The sequence below is a fragment of the Gorilla gorilla genome, chromosome 17, assembly GCF_029281585.2.
Source record: "Gorilla gorilla gorilla isolate KB3781 chromosome 17, NHGRI_mGorGor1-v2.1_pri, whole genome shotgun sequence".
NCBI lineage: Eukaryota > Metazoa > Chordata > Mammalia > Primates > Hominidae > Gorilla > Gorilla gorilla.
In genome coordinates this window covers 50,790,511-50,810,482 of record NC_073241.2, presented here as the reverse complement: position 1 = coordinate 50,810,482, position 19,972 = coordinate 50,790,511, and the positions used below count along the sequence as shown (strand labels likewise).

Sequence of the window (19,972 nt, the reverse complement as noted above, 5' to 3'; positions counted from 1 at the left end):
TTATTTAATGCCAATTTTATCTGTTAGGTTTGTCTGTTGGTGAGAAGTATATAGAAGAAGTCATATGGTACTCTGGTGTTAATTCATGTTAAATGGACAGTATCAGGAACTGGAAATAAAGTTTTGTTCTACTTAAGACTAAAAATAGAATAAATTAGAAACAACTAATTTTACTTAAAACAAGTTTTTTTGTTTTTTTTTTTTGAGGCAGAGTCTTGCTGTGTCACCCAGGCTGGAGTGCAGTGGTGCAATCTTGGCTCACTGCCTCCTCCACCTCCTGGGTTCAAGCAGTTCTCCTGTCAGCCTCCCAAGTAGCTGAGACTACAGGTGCATGCCACCACTCCCAGCTAATTTTTGTATTTTTAGTAGAGATGGGGTTTCGCCGTATTGGTCAGGCTGGTCTCGAACTCCTGACTTCAGGTGATCCACCCACCTTGGCCTCTCAAAATGTTGGGATTACAGGCGTGAACTACTACGCTTGGCCAAAATTTTAATCAAACATTCTGTAGAAAATAAGATAAATACCTTTTTCTTTGGGTAAAAATTTTTTCCAGGCAGATTAATAATCTGATAACAATTGGAAATGGCTAAAAGTCGTATTTTCAAAAGGTTAAAATAAAAGGTAGAAAATACAGTAAGAAAATTTTTTCTTACTGTATTCTTTCATTTTACCCCATCTGCTTGGCTGACACCTTTTGGGGAAATGAATTTTATTTGACTTATTAGAAACTAGGAAGCAGCCGAGGCAACGTGTGGAACCCCATCTGTACAAAAAAAGTTAGCTGGGCGTGGTGGCATGCGCCTGTAGTCCCAGTTTCTTGGTGGGGCTGAGGTGGGAGGATCGCTTGAGCTCAGGAGGTTGGCTTGAGCCCAGGAAGTTAAGGTGAGCCAAGACTGCATCACTGCCTGCGTGACAGAGCAGGACCCTGTTTCAAAAAAAAAAAAAAAAACCCAAAAAACAAAAAAGCCAAAAAACTATTTAGGAAGAAACCTCTTAATGCTTTCAGGTGGAGCCTGGACTCTGGTTTAGACCTAGGAAACTACTTCAGTTTCCTTCCAGAACTAAGGTACTGTTCCCTAAAGATGTGAAGAGAAAGCACGAGTTCTCTCCCCTGGCATATTGAGCCACATTGCAAGGCCAGGAAACTGCCAGAAACCTATCAGGAACCTATCAGGAACTCAGCTATATTTTGAGCTTTTAGTAATGCCAAAGAACAATGTATGGGTTCTTGGCTGAGAAAAACTCAATCCTTTTTTCCTGTATTATCCTTCTTAACTCCTTTGAATTAATTCACATCTGAGTGAATGCTGTGTGGAGAGCACTACTCTCAGGGCTATGCCCTTTCCTTCAAGTTTAGGAACAAAGTCTGAAAGAAATGAAAAGTTAATGAAAGATCTAAGTAACCATTAAAGGAATAAATCAATATTAAATATTTAAATAAATTATACATTAGCTTTGCAACTTAGAAGTGGTCAGAATGGTTTGTTTTCATAGACAGGAAAGAGTTAAGATTTGATTTTTAAAATGAACATAGATAGTCATCTATGATTGGTAACAGTACTACAACTAAAGAGAAAGCTTAACATTTTTGTGAGGAATAATGAGTAGATCTTTTTTATTGAATCAGGATTTTTGTGGATAATGAGACTAGAAAAATAGAATCAAGTCAAATTGTGATACTTTGATTTTGAAAGCTATATGGACTTTATTCTTTGTTCTTTTAAGTTTTGAAGAATCTCGAATATTTTGAATGATAAAAATTTAAATAACGTTAAAACAATATTTTGATGAAGTGTAGGGAGAGAAGTAATATTTCAATGGCATATATAGACAGTAGTATACATATTAGGCATGTATAGTGCTGAATTACTATGACGTTGGTAGAAATAGGAAAGAACATTGATGAGAAACTTTGAAGAAAGAGTCGACAATACCGGTCAGTGGCTCATGCCTGTAATCCCAGCACTTTGGGATGCTGAGGGGGTGGATCACTTGAGATCAGGAGATCAAGACTAACCTGACCGACATGGTGAAACCCCATCACTAGTAAAAATACAAAAATTAGTCGGGTGTGGTGGCACGTGCCTGTAATCCCAGCTACTCAGGAGGCTGAGGCAGGAGAATCGCTTGAGCCTGGGAGGCAGAGGTTGCAGTGAGCTGAGATCGTGCCACTGTACTGCAGCCTGGGCAGCATAGCGAGACTCCATCTCAAGGGGGAAAAAAAAAAGAGTTGACAGATCTCTGATTGGCTACAGAGCTGTGCTGTCCTGTGAAGTAGCCACTAGGCTACATGAAATTAAAAATACTGTTCTTCGGTCGTACTATCCAGTGCTTAAAAGCCACACATTGCTAGATGCTACTGTGTTAGGTGGTATATAGAATGTTTGCATCATCACACAGAACATTCTCTTGGATAGTGCTGCTACAGAAAGTTGAGGAAAGAAGTTACATGTGATTAAATTTTTGATTTAGGGAAACCATGATCCAGTAACTCTTGCTTAATCTTTATTTTTTTATGTGAAATTTGAGTGCATATAATTTAATTATGTATACTTTATTCCTTTTCAAGATTGTTAGGAAAAAGAGGAAACTGGGCATTAGAGAAAAGAGAAGTGAATAGTAGTAGAGCAGGATTAGAGATTTTTTTTTCTGATTTTTAAATTTTATTTTTATTTTGAGTCAGGATCTTACTCTGTTGTTCAGGCCAGAGTGCAGTGGCACAGTTATAGCTCACTGCAGCCTCAAACTCCTGGGCTCCAGCAATCCTCCCACCTCAGCCTCCTGAGTATCTGGCACTAAGTTGTGTGCCACCATGCCTGGCTAATTTTTGTATTTTTTGTAGAGACAGAGTTTCACCATGTTGCCCAGACTGGTCTCGAACTCCTGAGCTCAAGCTATCTGCCTACCTTGAGTTCCCAAAGTGCTGGGATTATAGGTATGAGCCACTGCGCCCAGCCTGTTTTATTTTTTGAGACAGGGTTTTGCTGTGTTGCCCAGGCTGGAATGCAGTGGCGCAATCATAGCTCATTGTAACCTCAAACTCCTGGGCTCAATCTTTCTCAGCCTCCTGCGTAGCTAGGACTATAGGCACAGGCCACCAGGCCTGGCTAACTTTTCTTTTTCCTTTTGGGACAGTGTCTTGCTCTGTCACCTAGGGTGTAGTGCAGTGGCACAATCATGGCTTACTGCAGTCTCAACCTCCTGGGTTCAAGCTATCTTCCTGCCTCACCATCCTGAGCAGCTGGCACTACAGGCGAGTGCCACCACACCTGGCTAATTTTTAAGTTTTTTGTAGAGATGGGGTTTTGTTTTGTTGCCCAGGGTGCTGACTTTATGGGTGTAAGCCACCATGCCTGGCCTAGACCTGTTTTAGATCCACAACAAAATTGAGCAGGTAGTACAGAGAGTTCCCATATACTCCTTAATTCCACACGTGTATAGCCTCCCTCACTGTCAACATCCCTTATCATAGTGGTACATTTGTTATAACTGGTGAACCTACACTGACACATCATTATTTCCCAGAATCCATGTTTCATGTTAGGATTTTCTCGTATATTCTGTGGGTTTTGAGAAATGTATAATGACATGTATTCACCATTATGATATCATACAGAATAGTTGCACTGTGCTAAAAATTCTGCTTTGCTTATTTATCCCTTCTTCCTACCTTAACCCCTGCCAACCACTGGTCTTTTTAATGTCTCCATAGTTTTACCTTTTCTAGAATGTCAGAGTTGGAATAATATAGTATGTAGCCTTTTCTGATGGGCTTTTTTCACTTAGTAATATGCACTTAAACATCTCCCATGTCTTTATTTAGTTAGTTTGAGACGAAGTCTTGCTCTGTCACACAGGCTGGAGTGCAGTGGCGTGATCTCTGCTCACTGCAACCTCCGTTTCCCGGGTTCAAGCAATTCTCCTGCCTCAACCTCCCGAGTAGCTGGGACTACAGGCGTGTGTCACCACACCCGGCTAATTTTTTTATTTTTTATTTTATTTTATTTATTTATTTTTTGAGACGGAGCCTCACTCTGTTCCCCAGGCCAGAGTGCAGTGGCGTGATCTCTGCTCACTGCAACCTCCGCCTCTTGGGTTCAAGCGATTCTCTGCCTCAGCCTCCTAAGTAGCTGTGACTGCAGTTGTGCACCACCACTCCTGGCTAAGTTTTGTATTTTCAGTAGAGACGGGGTTTCACTGTGTTGGCCAGACTAGTTTTGAACTTCTGACCTCAAATGATCTGCCCCCTCAGTCTCCCAAAGTGCTGAGATTCCAGGTGTGAGCCACCACGCCTTGCCTAATTTTTTATTTTTATTTTTTTAGTAGAGATGGAGTTTCAACATGTTGGCCAGGCTGGTCTTGAACTCCTGACCTCAAGTGATCCACCCGCCTCGGGCTCCCAAAGTGTTGGCATTATAGGCATGAGCCACTGAGCTGGGCTCCCATGTCTTTTTATGGCTTTGAAAGCCCGTTTCTTTTTAGCTCTGTGTGATATTCCATTGTCTGGATGTATCACAGTTTATCCATTCACCTACTGCAGGATGTCTTGGTTGCTTCAAAGTTTGGCAATTATGAGTAAAGCTGCTGTGTATAGGTTTTTGTGAGGACATGTTTTCAGCTCTTTTTAGTAAATACCAAGACGCTTGATTGCTGGATCGTATGGTAAGAGTGTGTTTAGTTTTGTAAGAAACTGCCAGACTCTCTTCCAAAGTTGCTGTATTCTTTTGCGTTTCTATCTGCAATTAATGAGAGTTTGCCTTGCTTCATGTCCTCACCAGCATTTGGTGTTATCAGTGTTCTGGATTTTGGCCTTTCTAATAGGCTTGTAGTGGTATGTTACTGTTTTAATTTGCATTTCCCTATTAATACATGATATGGAATATCTTTTCATGTGTTTATTTTCCATTTGTATATCTTCTTAGGTGAGGTCCTTTGCCCATTTTTTATTTTATTTATTTTAATTTTAATTTTTCAATCAGCCTGTTTTCTTATTGAGTTTTAATAGTTCTTTGTATATTTTGGGTAACAGTTTTTTTTGTGTGTTTGTGTTTTTTTTTTTTTTTTTTTTTTTTTGACAGAGTTTCCTTCTTGTTGCCCAGGCTGGAGTGTGGTGGCGCAACAATCTCGGCTCACTGCATCCTCCACCTCTCGGGTTCAAGCGATTCTCCTGCCTCAGCCTCCCGAGTAGCTGGGATTGCCGGCATGCGCCACCATGCCCGGCTAATTTTGTATTTTTAGTAGAGACAGGGTTTCTCCATGTTCGTCAGGCTGGTCTCGAACTCCCGACCTCAGGTGATCCGCCCGCCTCAGCCTTCCAAAGTGCTGGGATTACAGGCATAAGCCACTGTGTCCAGCCAGGTAACAGTTTTTTAATCAGATACTTCTTTTGTAAGTATTTTTTTCCAGCCTGTGGCTTGTCTTCTCATTCTCTTAACAGTATCTTTAAAAAAAAAAAAAATTTTTTTTTTTTTTTAATAAAAATAGAAATGGAGTGTTGCTGTGTCATCTTAGCTTATTTCGAACTCCTGGGTGCAAGTGATCCACCTGCCTCGGCATCCCAAAGTGCTGGATTACAAGCAAGAGCCACCGTGCCCAGTCCAAAAAATACTTTTAATTATACACTTTTTCTTTTTTGAGACAAGGTTGTGCTCTGTCACCCAGGCTGGAGTGCAGTGGTGTGATCACTGCTCACTCTATCCTTGACCTCCTGGGCTCAAGCAATCCTCCTATCTTAGCCTTCCTAGTAGCTGGGACCACAAGGGTACACCACCGTGCTTGACTAATTTTTTAATTTTTTTGTAGAGTTGAGGTTTCCCTATATTGCCCAGCTTGGTCACAAACTCCTGAGCTCAATCAGTTCTCTTGCCTCTGCCTCCCAATGTGTTGGGATTACAGGTGTGAGCCACCATGCCTGGCCAACAGTATCTTTTAAAAAGCAGACATTTTAAATTTTAATGAAGTCCAGTTGAACAGTTATTTCTTTCATGAATTGTGCCTTTGGTATACTTAAAATGTCATTGCCATACCCAAGGTCATCTAGTTTTTCTCCTATGTTATCTTATATTTCTGCATTTTATGTTTAGATCCATTTTGAGTTAATTTTTGTGAGAGATGCAAGGTCTGTGTTTAGATTACTTTTACATGTAGATGTCCAGTTCAGCACCATTTGTTGAAAGGCTGTCTTTTCTCCATTATATTGCCTTTTCTCTTATATCAAAGATCAGGTGACTTTTTATGTGAGTCTGTTTCTGGGTTCTCTGTCCTGTTTCATTGATCTGTTGTTTCACCAGTACCACTGTATTAGTCCGTTCTCACGCTGCTATAAAGAACTGCCTGAGACTGGGTAATTTATAAAGGAAAGAGGTTTAATTAACTCACAGTTCTGCATGGCTAGGAAGGCCTTAGGAAACTTACAATCGTTGCAGAAAGGGAAGCAGATTTGTCCTTCTTCACATGGTGTCAGGAGAGAGAAGTGCCGAGCAAATGGGGAAAACCCCCTTATAAAACCATCAGATCTTGTGAGAACTCACTGTCACAAGAACAGCAGCATGGGGGTAACTACCCCCATGAGTCAATTACCTCCCACCGGGTTGCTCCCATGACGTGGGGATTATGGAAACTATAATTCAAGATGAGATTTGGGTGGGGACACAGCCAAACCATATCAACCACACTGTCTTGATAACTAGTCTTATAGTAAGTTTTGAAATTGGGTAGTGTCAGTCGTCCAACTTTGTTGTTCTTCAATTTTGTGTTGGCTATTCTGTCTTTTCCCTCTCAATACAAACTTTAGAACTAGTTTGTCAATATCTACAAAATAGCTTGCTGGGATCTTTATTAGGATTGCATTGAATCTGTAGATTAAATCAGGAAGAACTGACCTTTTGACAATATTGAGTCTTCCTATCTGGTTTTGTAAATTTTTATTGTACATTGGAGATTGTGTGTAAAGGAATAGTAGAGACTGAAGTAGATAGTATCCTTTCCCTTACCCATGAGTGCTTTCTCTTTTCCTTTGCTGTAACTGTGGTGAGGGGCTGATTGCTTTGATCTAATTAGAAATTGAATTGGGTCAGGAAATTGAATTGGAGTGCAGTGGCATGATCTCGGCCCACTACAAGCTCCACCTCCCAGGTTCCTACAGGTGCCGCCACTACGCCTGGCTAATTTTTTGTATTTTTAGTAGAGACAGGGTTTCTCTGTGTTAGCCAGGATGGTATCGATCTCCTGACCTCGTGATCTGTCCACCTCGGCCTCCCAAAGTGCTGGGATTACAGGCATGAGCCACTGCACCCGGCCTGGACATTGTGTTTCTATACATTTTCAGTGTCTTTTAAAAAAACATGCTTTTTGTTTTCTTTTTTTTTTTTTTTTTTTGAGACAGAGTTTTGCTCTTGCAACCCAGGCTGGAGTGCAGTGGCGTGATCTCGGCTCACTGCAAGCTCTACCTCCCGGGTTCATGCCATTCTCCTGCCTCAGCCTCCCAAGTAGCTGGGACTACAGGCTCCCGCCACCATGCCCGGCTAATTTTTTGTATTTTTAGTAGAGACGGGGTTTCACCATGTTAGCCAGGATGGTCTTGATTTCCTGACCTTGTGATCCGCCCATCTCGGCCTCCGAAAGTACTGGGATTACAGGCGTGAGCCACCACGTCCGGCCAACACATGCTTTTTCATTTATTGGGTGTTTTCTTATTACAACAGTTACAGTGATCTTTTGTGACCTCCTTTATCCTAAATGGGAGCAGAACTCCCAGAGATGTACATTGTGATAACATTTTTCAGTAATAGACTTGTTGGCTTTGTTTAATTTTGGCTGTAGAGGTGGAGTGGAATTTGGACCATGAGTCTTTTAAAGTCATAAGCAATACCGATGAACTCAATGTGTTTGCTAAGTCCAAATGACCTTTGAGATGAGATTTACATCAAATAAAGTATTTCTTACATACTGGGATATTGTTGCTACCTATTGAAAAGTGCTTAAAATGTGAATCCTAATAAAGAGATTTTTAGGATTCTTTAATATTTGAAGACAGAAGAGAAAAAAGTATCATAATTCTTCCCATTTGACTTTTTATTGGGTCTGACCCAGGCATATCTTATGAGAAATATTCATATAGTCGTAAGGTTTAGATGTTATAGTAGAAGTTCACTTAATCAACGTAATTGGGAAAATTGGATCAGTTAACTAAATAATAACTGAATATCTAAAAAGTTGATGACTGTTGGTTATTAACTGACCCAGTTCTCCCAATTATGTTGATTAAGTTGATGAGACTCTTGTTCTCTGTTGCAGGCTTGCTTGTTCACTCATGCTTCCAGACATAATCAACATCTTAGGGTTAAAAATGGCTACTGGTCTCTGCTCACTTAGGAAGGGCTGGTTCATTTCTGAAAATCAGTTCATTTAGACATTTTGTTTCTATGCCTTTTCAATGTCTTTAAAAACACATGGTTTTTCATTTATTGGGTGTTTTCTTACTACAGTAGGTACAGTGATCTTTTGTGACCTTCTTTTTTTTTCTTGGAGATGGAGTCTCTGTTGCCCAGGCTGGAGTGCAGTGGCGTGATCTTGGCTCACTGCAACCTCTGTCTCCTGGGTTCAAGCAGTTCTCATGCCTCAGCCTCCCAAGTAGCTGGGATTACAGGCATGTGCTACCACACCCAGCTAATTTTTGTATTTTTAGTAGAGACAGGGTTTCAGCACGTTGGCCAGGCTGGCCTTGAACTCCTGACCTCAGGTAATCCACCCACCTCGGCCTCCCAAAGTGCTGAGATCACAGGTGTGAGCCACTGTGCCTGGCCTTTGACCTTCTGTATCCTAATTGGGAGCAGAACTCCCAAATACATACATTGAAACCAACCTGACCAACATGGTAAAACCCCGTCTCTACTAAAAATGCAAAAATTAGCCGGGTGTGATGGTGTCTGCCTGTAATCCCAGCTACTTGAGACTGAGGCATGAGAATCGCTTGAACCCTGGAGGCGGAGATTGCAGTGAGCTGAGATCGTGCCACTGCATTCCAGCCTGGCAACAGAGCGAGACTCCGTCTCCAAAAAAAAAAAAAAGGAAGTCTGGAGGTGTGTCATGTCAGGGTGGTTCCATCTAGCAGTTCAATAGTGTCATCATGAATGCTGGCCATTTCTCATTCAGCACTCTGCTGTCCTTAGTGTGTTGACTCTTGTGCTTCACAGTTGTAACATCATGGTCCTAAAGTAGATTTCTGTAGTCCAGATACCATATTCAGGTTCAAAGCAGGAATGTTGGGTGAGATGGATACTCAAATGGCATTTTGGGGTTTGTTTTCTTTTTAGAGACAGGGTCTCAAAAATTAGAGCAGGGTTTTATATTAAGAAACAGCCTTCGCAAGCAAGTTGTATCAAATGATTCTACTTCTAGGACCCTATCTTATGGAAATGCAGTTTTTGAGATCAAAATACTGGAGCTAATGGTTAAAAGACCTAGACACATTGATACTTCAGAAAACTCTGTAGCTGTTAATAAGGAGGGAATAGATTTATATTTCTTTCTTTCCTCTTTTTTTTTTTTTTAAGAGACAGGGTCTTGCTCTATCGGCCAGGCTGGAGTGCGGTGGTGCGATGAGCTCACTGTCGCCTTGAACCCCTGGGCTCAGGGGATCCTCCTGCCTGAGTCTCCCAAGTAGCTGGGACTACAAGCATGTGTCACCATGCCCAGCTGATTATTTTACTTTTTGTAGAGGTAAGGTCTTGCTTTGTTGCCCAGGCTTGTCTCAAACTTCTGGGCTTAAGCAACCTGCCTGCCTTGGCCTCCCAAAGTGCTGGGATTACAGGGGTGAGCTACCATGCCTGGCCAATTTTTAAATTTTTAAATTTTTTTGAGATGGATATTGCTATGTTGGCCTGCTGATCTGGAAATTCCAGCCTCAAGCAGACCTCTCACCTCGGCCTGCCAAAGTGCTGGGATTACAGGCATGATCCACCACCCCCCTGGCCTTTTTATTTTTGCTTTTTTTGAGACAGGGTCTTAACTTTGTTGCCCAGGCTGGAGTGCAGCGGCGCAATCATGGCTTATTGCAGCCTCAACCTCTCAGGCTCAAGCGATCCTCCTGCCTCAGCCTGCTGAGTAGCTGAGACTGCAGGCATGTGCCATCACACTCAGCTAATTTTTCTATTTTTTTTGTAGAGACAGGGTCCTACTGTGTAGCCCAGGCTGGTCTCAAACTCCTGGGCTCAAGCAATTGTCCTGCCTTGGCCTCCCAAAGTGTTGAGATTACAGGTGTGAATCACTGTACCTGGCCTTCCTATATTTTTTAGTTCATAGCATTCCCACCACCAAGAATGCCATCCCATTTTTATCTGTGCCTTTCAAGCCCAGGGAAATAACTTTTCTTTTTCTTTTTTCTTTTTGAGACGGAGTCTTGCTCTGTTGCCCAGGCTGGAGTGCAGTGGGGCGATCTCAGCTCACTGCAAGCTCCGCTTCCCAGGTTCACACCATTCTCCTGCCTCAGCCTCCCGAGTAGCTGGGACTACAGGCACTCTCCACCACGCCCGACTAATTTTTGTATTTTTAGTAGAGACAGGGTTTCACCTTGTTAGCCAGGATGGTCTCGATCTCCTGACCTCGTGATCTGCCCACCTCAGCCTCCCAAAGTGCTGGGATTACAGGTGTGAGCCACTGCTCCTGGCCGGAAATACTTTCTTTTCTATGAATATTTTTCTTTTATTCCTCTCTTATCCCAATAAGCGTTTTCTCTATCTTCCTAAAACTATTTTAACACTTTGCTTATATTATTTTGCCTTTTCTTGTAGGTTTCTGCTTCAATTTGATAGCTGTTTTTTTGAGAATTAAGAAATATATTAAATATACATATTGATAGACTGATTTTGGATTCAGAAACATTGAAGTATAATAAATAAAGCTTATTTTAGAATCAAGGAAAATTTCCTTTCAAGCATATACTTTATTGCACCTTGTATTAAAGACATTTGTATACTATATGTTTCTCCTATTAGATTTATAAGATTCTTGAGGTCAGTGTGGCATAGTAGAAAAGAAAGTGAGCTTAAACTATAGAGATGTGGTTTCCTAATGAGCCACTTTCTAGTTGTATGACCATAGCAAATTAACTCTTTTTTTCTTTAGTTTTTTTTTTTTTTCCCAAATCTGTAAGCAATGACAGTAATCTCTTATGTGATAATTTTTTCCTAGGCTTATTTATTTCTTAAACATTTATTAACTGTCGACCTTGTTTTTAAAAATTAAGATCTTTTATGTAAGTTCACAGATCAGTGCGAGGGACGATGGATAAACATTTAAATAGTGTGGAAAATGCTACAGTAGTATTTTAGGATATACAGGGTACTATATAGAGCATAGAGCAAGGACATATGACAAAGATTGGAAAAGTCGGGTTAGCACTTAATAAATTCAGAAAGGATAAGTAGGAGTCCCTTGAGCTCAGAAGGGTATAGAGCAAAGGCATATCAGGCCAAGAGAGCAGTATGTGAAAGGCCAGGCAAATAAAAGTATTCCATTATGACTTGTGACTGTGTTGTATTGGAAAAGCTGCAAGAGATAAGGCTGAAAGAGGTAAATGGGGGACCGGATCATGAATGACTTTGGAAGGCAGGAAGGCATTGAAGATTTAAAAACCTAAACCAGCCAGGCACGGTGGCTCACACCTTTAATCCCAGCACTTTGGGAGGCCAGGGCGGGAGGATCACTTGAGCTCAGGAGTTTGAGACCAGCCTGGGCAACATGGCAAAACCCTGTCTCTACAAAAAATAGAAAAATCACCTGGGTGTTGGGCTGCATGCCTGTGGTCCCATCTACTCGGGAGGCTGAGTTGGGAGAGTTGCTTGAGCCTAGGAGGTTGAGGCTGCAGTAAGCCATGATTGCACCACTGCACTCCAGCCAGGGCAACAGAGTGAGACCCTGTCTCAAAACAAAAACCAAAACCTACTAAAACAATTAAAATGCTTAGTTGCTGTAATAATCGGAAATGTTATTTATTGAGTACATATTATTGTGCTAGGCCCTATGGTCAACATTTTATAGTGTTTTCTCATTTAGCTTCTCAGTCGTTTTCTGTTGTTTTTTTGTTTTTATTTGTTTTTGGTGGAGGCAGGGTTTCACCATGCTGCTCTAACAGGCTGATCTAGAACTCCTGGGCTCAAGTGATCCTCCTTCCTTTACCTCTCAAAGTATGGATTACAGGTGTGAGCCACTGCACCAGGCCTGTTTTTATATCTATTTTATAGGTGAGGAAACCAAGTTTTAGAGAGGTTAAGTAATTTGCCCAAAGCAGTGCAGCTAGTGAGTAACAGAGTTTGCATTCGAATTTTAGGTTTTTCTGAGTTTTGAAATCCTCCTTACCACTATGCTATACTGCCAAGATAATGGTTTGTGTACATGGTAGGTAGTCAGTACAAATTTACTGAATTGAAAGAATTTTTCCATGTGTATGTCACTTTCAAACTAGTAGTAATATCTAAGACTTTTCAACACTTTGAAGTTCAATATGGCCATATGGATTAGACACACATCTTTACCAGTATTGGGTTTTTTTTGTTTTTGAGATGGAGTTTCGCTCTTGTCACCCAGGCTGGAGTGCAATGACATGATCTCTGCTCACTGCAACCTCCACCTCCTGGGTTCAGGCGATCCTCCTGCCTCGGCCCCCCGAGTAGCTGGGATTACAGGCGTGCGCCACATGCTCGGCTAATTTTTTGTATTTTTAGTAGACATAGGGTTTCGCCATGTTGGCCAGGCTGGTCTTGAACTCCTGACCTCAGGAGATCCACCCGCCTCAGCCTCCCAAAGTGCTGGGATTACAAGTGTGAGCCACTGCGCCCGGCCTCAACTTAACTTTTTAAATTATTATTGAAATGCCTATTTTTCTAATTCCTTTAGTAAATTTTTTTTTTTTTTTTTGAGACAGTGTCTTGCTCTGTTAACCAGGCTGGAGTGCAATGGTGTGATGTCGGCTCACTGCAGCCTCTGCCTCCCGGGTTCAGGGGATTCTCCTGCCTCAGCCTCCTGAGTAGCTGGGATTACAGGTGCCCACCACCAAGCCTGGCTAATTTTTGTATTTTTAGTAGAGACGGGGTTTCGCCATGTTGGCCAGTTTGATCTGGAACTCCTGACCTCAGGCGATCTTCCCACCTTGGCCTCCCAAAGTGCTGGGATTACAGGCATGAGCCACTGCACCTGTTCAGTAATTGTTTTTAAGTAAAATTTTTACTGACTTATAACATGTAAAGAAAGTACACAGGCTAGACATGGTGCCTCACATCTGTAATCCCAATTCTTAAGGAGGCTGAGGTGGGAGGATGGCTTGAGCCCAGCACTTTGAGACCAGCCTGGCAACATAGTGAGACCCCATCTCAACCAAAAAAAGAAAAAGAAAGTACACAGTGAGTACGCAGCTTAATAATGGTGTATTTTCACAAAGTGAACACACCCATGTAAGAAGAAGCAACATTACTGGCACCTCCAAAACTCCTTTGTGATCCTATTACAGTCACTGCTTTATCACACTTCAGGTCTAGCTGCTTCTGTTACAGTCACTACTTTACTGCACTTCGGGTCTGGCTGCAACGCTGACTGGATTAGTTTTGCATTTATTTTTTACTTCTAAATATTTGAACAAACCTTGGGCCATTGGTACAGTTTTGACAATAGGCAATTTGAATTTTCCAAAACAAGTTTAATACAGTACACACACACAGAGTAATGAACCCCTTTGTACTGATCACCTACCTTCAACAATTCATGGATAATCATCTTCATCTAACTTTCCCAATTATTTTGAAGTAAACTTAGGCATCATGTTATTACTTTAGTAGATATTTCTAAGTATCTTTTTTTTTTTTTTTGAGATGGAGTTTCACTCTTGTTGCCCAAGCTGCAGTGCAATGGCATGATCTTGGCTCACTGCAGCCTCCACCTCCTGGGTTCAAGTGATTCTCCTGCCTCAGCCTCCCGAGTAGCTGGGATTACGGGTGCATGCCACCACGCTCGGCTAGTTTTGTATTTTTAGTAGAAACGAGGTTTCACCAGGTTAGCCAGGCTGGTCTCGAACTTCTGACCTCAGGTAATCCACCTGCCTTGGCCCCCCAAAGTGCTGGGATTACAGGTGTGAGCCACCATGCCCCATCTCTAAATATGTATTGCTTAAAGATGAAGATTACTCCTTTTTTGTTTGTTTTGAGATGGAGTCTCGCTCTGTCGCCCAGGCTGGAGTGCAGTGGCGCGATCTCGGCTCACTGCAACCTCTGTCCCCTGGGTTCAAGCAATTCTCCTGCCTCAGCCTCCCGAGTAGCTGGGACTACAGGCGTGCACCACCACGCCCAGCTAATTTTTTTGTATTTTTAGTAGAGACAGGGTTTCACCGTGTTAGCCAGGATGGTCTCGATCTCCTGACCTTGTGATCCGCCTTCCTCAGCCTCTCAAAGTGCTGGGATTGCAGGTGTGAGCCACTGCGCCTGGCCAAAGATTATTCCTTTTTTAAACATAAAAGTAGCTTAAAGAATATGACTACACCTTCAATAAATGAATTAATTGTTGAAATCAAGTTTTCTATCAGAGTTCAAAGCTTCCCAAATAGCTCATGATTTCCTTTGTTGCTTATTTGTTTGAATTAGGGTTTATATATTACATTGGTTGTTATGTCCCTTTAGTATCTTTTAATCCCAAAGTTCTCCCTGGATCTGTTTTTTTCCCTTGTAATATTTGTTTATTTTTTGAAAAGCTGGTTGTTGGTTTTATTTCTTCAAATATTCCTTCAAATGTATATTCTCATTCAACCTTTTCATGAAATTGTGATTAATGTGAACTTTTAAAGTCGGGGTATTATTTATACAATTAAATCTACACATCTTAAGTGTTTGGTTTGAATTTTGATCATTTTATATACTCAGTGTATTTACCACTCAGTGTATTTTGTTTCCAATTGTAATCCTTTTTTTGATGGAAAAAGGAGAAATCCATTCTTTAGACTGTACAGTTTAGAGTAACTCCAATAGCAAGGAGAAAAGAGTAGTGATTTCTTAATCCCAACACTTTGGAAGGCCAAGGTGGGCGGATCACCTGAGGTCGGGAGTTGGAGACCAGCCTGACCAACATGGAGAAACCGTGTTTCTACTAAAAATACAAAAAAATTAGCTCGGCGTGGTGGCACATGCCTGTGATCCCAACTACTCGGGAGGCTGAGGCAGGAGAATTGCTTGAACCCGGGAGGCGGAGGTTGCAGTGAGCCGAGATTGCGCCATTGCACTCCAGCCTGGGCAACAAGAATGAAACTGTCTCAAAAAAATAAATAAATAAATAAAATAATAATAATTTCTTGCTGTTAGAAATACAAATAAGGAATATAAAGTTTTCTGTTTTTCATGAAGCAGAAATGGATGAAGTAAGAAAAAATGGGTTTTGGAAAATACTACTTGTTAGCAGAGGGTTATGTGTAACATACTAGTGCTGAAATATGTTGGAGCTAAAGGTCAGAAGTGTAAGTGCATTGCATTGGAATTTATATCTTTGCAAAAACGTTGTGGCTATTTGATTATTCTTCTAAATTGCATGCACTCTTTCCTGAACCCTGCTTCTCCTCTGCCTTAATTTTAAGCATTGGATGGACTTCATCGCCTCTAAGTTTCTCTGAAGTAAGGAGGGTCATGTGGTTATTGTGACTAGCAGTTAACTGTAGTTGAGGCATAGATATGTCTTGAGTATGTTATTTGAACAAATATTAGCTAACTTGTTTCTTTCATCTTTTCTTTGCCTATGATTTGAATTTATTGCTGTATTTAACCTTGGGAACATTTATTGACTGTTATGTTAGATTAGTGCATTGATCTTAGTTTGATACTAGTAAGAAGGGAGAATGGAAGTTACTAAGAGTTACTTAATGGCTACTCTTTGAGCAGTCATCTTAAATACAGCACCCTCGTACCTACCCAAGTGATGGAGGTGATGATAGCCATTTTTTAGAATGCTAAGATCAGGAAACAGAATCAGAGTTCCAGTGATTTGCCTAAGGCCATGCATCTAGTAACTACCAAGAACAAGGATCTAAACCCTGAACTTTTACTCTAGAATTACTTAAAAGTTTTCACTGAAATATGCTTTCTTAGCTTGGCATGGTGGTGCACGCCTGTAGTCCCAGCTACTTGGGAGGCTGAAGCAAGAGGATTGCTTGAGCCCAGGAGTTTGAAGCTGCTGTGAGCTGTGATCTTGCCACTGCACTCCAGCCTGGGTGACAGAGTGAGACTCTGTCTCAAATAAGTAAATTACATTAATAAATAAAACTTGCTGTTTTCATGAACATTAGAAATCTAAGCAATACTAAGTATCCTTTTGCAGCCTTTGCTTCTTAAAGGGCTTTTATTTAGTACATGAAAAAAATGGTACTATTTAAAACATAAAATTATATCAAATGGAATTGTGATAAAAATTTCAGCATGAACATACAAGTCTGAAGTTGTTTCAAGAGAAAGTTTTGCACTTAAAAATTAGTAAAGCAAAATAATTTGTCTAATGTCTATAATGCAGTATAATGACATGAAACCAGTATTACTGTTTTCAAAGGCATTTAATAGGAAAATAGTTTATGGAACTGTCTTTAGATGATTCAGTTCAGGAAGAATGATTTTCTTATAACTTGAGGTTACTTACATTTTTAGGTCTTTTTGATGTTTTAAAGTGAAAATCTCTTCATTTTATTAAAAATAGATTCATAAATTTAAAAGCTTTTTCATAAAGTAACATTAGTAATAGAAATTTGTTTTTAAAGAGGTGATGTCTTGTAAATCTTCTAAAAATTGTTTACCTATATTCAGACCTGTATATGATTCAGATTTACTTTCTTTTTTTTTTTTTTTTTTTTGGGACAGTGTCTCGCTCTGTCACCCAGGCTGGAGTGCAATGGCGCGAACTCAGCTCACTGCAACCTCCACCTCCCCAGTTCAAGCAATTCTCCTGCCTCAGCCTCCTGAGTAGCCAGAACTACAGGCGCGTGCCACCACACCCGCCTAAAAATACAATAATTTTTTATATTTTAGTAGATACGGGGTTTCCAGGGTGGTCTCGATCTCCTGACCTTGTGATCTGCCCTCCTCCCAAAGTGCTGGGATTACAGGCGTGAGCCACTGCACCCGGCCTTAAGTTTCTTTTTTAAAACCTTATTTACGTTGAAGAACTACAGATTTAGTTTCTTAGATGAAAAAAGGACTTCTGTGGCTATTGTTTCTGCTCCTTTCTTTTCAAATCTTGAGAACATTTTACCAATCATAATTTTAATCATCTGAATTTAACTTGGGTACTCTATTATGTAAACAAATTTTGGATTTTAAATATTTTAATTTAAATTGTTACATATACCAAGCTTATTACCTAGAATTTTTGTTCCCAACTATGATCTTTCTACCCTCCCCCCTCCAAAAAATTCCTGATGGTTTAAGAAAACGAATCTGCTTTCATACTTGCCATAGTATATTTTTAAAGAAATCTAGTTGCCATTTTCTTGATTTCATTGAGCTTTTTGTGTTCTTAGAAGAAACATCAGAAAAAATATGGTGGTTTTCTCTACTAGAAGTATAAATGGCTTCTGGAAAGGCCTTTTTATGTAAAGTTGGTTGGGTTAAGACAACTGGAACAACTAGTTAAGCTCATTCCTTCTGTACTTATTTTGAACTTCAAAGCTCCTAGTTTTAACCTCTGGTTCAGTCCCATCTTACTAGATTTAAGTGGCTTTTGTTTTGTTTTGTTTTTTTATGCAGGTTCTGCTCATTAATCACCACGAGTGTGGATCTGAAGAAGAGTTTATTACCTCTCTTTTTTTGAGTATGTTTAACTTCAGATACACACAACGTAGCTTCTCCTTCCCTATTAGATTCTTAGAAGGTAGTTATATTTTTTATAGTCTCCTTCTTGTGGCTTTGGTAGTTGTGATCAATAAGCATAAGACTATTCCTTTCATACTGGGCTACTGCATGCAAATCAGTTCATTTAAAACCTCCTGGAGGTCTTTGGCATGCCAGACATAAAACTTGGAGTGTTTGTTTGTGGAGGTAACCATGTTCCAATGAAATATAAGAGTTTAATTCTTTTATCAAGAATCTGGGAGAGTTATAGTTTCTGGGAATTACTGACTTTAAGGGGCTTGCTTTTGGTGTGTGGCTTTCAAAATTAATTTAAAACGGGAAATGATAAATTAGAAATACTCTTGTGGTATTAGATATATCTCTGAATGAGTAGTAGAGAGAAATTAGCTTGCCTTGTACCTATTGTATGCTTAACAAAATAGCCGATTTATCATGCTTTATTAAGCATTAATGAGCATATATTTTTCATGTTTGCAATTTTTAGACAAATTGATGTACTTTTTATCTTGTACGTGGATATAATGAATAGAATATACATAAAATTCATTCTTTACATATGTGTGTATATATATATATATCTAGGGCTGGAAGAAAGAAAGAATTCTGGCTGAATACCCTGATGGCAGGATAATAATGGTTCTTCCTGAAGACCCAAAGTATGCCCTGAAAAAGGTAAATTTCCAGTGAAACTTCATGTAGAGTGGATAATATCATTTTGCAGTTAATTTTTTTTTTTTTTTTTTTTTTTTACCCTGAGACAGAGTCTTGCTCTGTCGCTCAGGCTGGAGTGCAGTGGCACGATCTCGGCTCACTGCAACCTCTGTCTCCCGGGTTCAAGGGATTCTCCTGCCTCCACCTCCCGAGTAGGTGGGACTACAGGTGTGTGCCACCACACCTGGCTAACTTGTATTTTTAGTAGAGACAGGGTTTCACCATATTGGCCAGGCTGGTCTTGAACTCCTCTAGCCTCAGCCTCCCAAAGTGCTGGGATTATAGGCATCAGCCACTGCTCTCTGGCTTTTGTTTGCAGTATCTTTTAACTGGGGAAGGAACTAATAATGGTTGAGTACCTACAGAGGTCTTAATTTTGATTGCCTGCAAACAGTTTGAGCTTACCATGTTTGACTTTGGTCAGTTAGGAGCTAAACTGCAAGAAGCATGGTTTGATGCCATAGTAACATTTTGGGTTCACATGTGACTCTGCTGCTTGATTTTCTAGATGTCTAATATCTGACATGGGAAAGTTCTTTAACTTTTGAGTATTATTTCTTCCATATGTAAAGTGAAGAACCATAAACCTCCAAGAAATGTGGGATTTAAGTGAAATATTTGTCAAGTGCTTTGAATAATGTCTGGCCTATAAGTGGTTGATAGGAAGTAAACATGAGTTCCTTTTCTCTATACTCACTTTTGTTTTACCGATGAGAGTACTAATTAAGGGTTGGGAAGAAAAGTGGCTTGCCTGGCTAAGATTGCAGTGAAGTTCTCTTCAATTCACAAATTAGATACTTCTAATAGGAAGTCTTAATGTTACTAATAATCTATTGTAGGAGCTCTCTCCCCATCCCTGTTGTTCTCTAGACTGTTGGGTTTGGTATCCCCTTCCAGTTCTTCCTTCATTTTGCAAAGTGTTCCAAAGGGGTTAAAAAACAGTTATTGATCAGTACAGTCATTCAAAAGAACTTTTTTTTTTTTTTTTTTTTTTTGAGATGGAGTCTCACTCTGTCACCCAGGCTGGAGCGCAATGGCGCAATCTCGGCTCACTGCAACCTCCACCTTCCAGGTTCAAGGGATTCTCCTGTCTCAGCCTCCAGAGTAGCTGGGATTACAGGCGCACACTGCGGCGCCTGGCTAATTTTTTAATATTTTAGTAGAGACAGGGTTTCACCATGTTGCCCAGGCTGGTCGTGAACTCCTGAGCTCAGGCAATCCACCCGCCTTGGCCTCCCAAAGTGGTAGGATTACAGGTGTGAACCACCACGCCCAGCCCAAAAGAACTCTTTAGAGGATGCCCTGCTTGGAATGAAGTTCATCAACTGAACTAAAATAGTGTGTTTTTACATGTATATAATATTTTCATTTAAAAATAATTACTGTTCTTTATTTG

At 40.4% G+C, this 19,972-nt stretch overlaps 2 protein-coding genes across 8 annotated transcripts in view; one reads left to right on the top strand and one right to left on the bottom strand.

Annotated features, from left to right (window-relative positions):
- GREB1L (GREB1 like retinoic acid receptor coactivator) overlaps positions 1–19,972 on the bottom strand; it is a 365,194-nt gene that overhangs the window by 53,653 nt on the left and 291,569 nt on the right. The gene's annotated exons all lie outside the window — the stretch shown is intronic.
- The window catches only part of ESCO1 (establishment of sister chromatid cohesion N-acetyltransferase 1), a 69,369-nt gene that overhangs the window by 42,464 nt on the left and 6,933 nt on the right, over positions 1–19,972 (top strand). For 4 of the 5 annotated variants that reach the window (XM_004059229.5, XM_055368624.2, XM_055368625.2 and 1 more), the window contains exon 9: positions 18,448–18,537. In XM_004059229.5, coding sequence (XP_004059277.1) covers positions 18,448–18,537 — 90 coding nt within the window. Of the gene's footprint in view, positions 1–17,760; positions 17,885–18,447; positions 18,538–19,972 lie in introns of all 5 variants that reach the window. The other variant, XR_008673628.1, reaches the window with a different exon arrangement.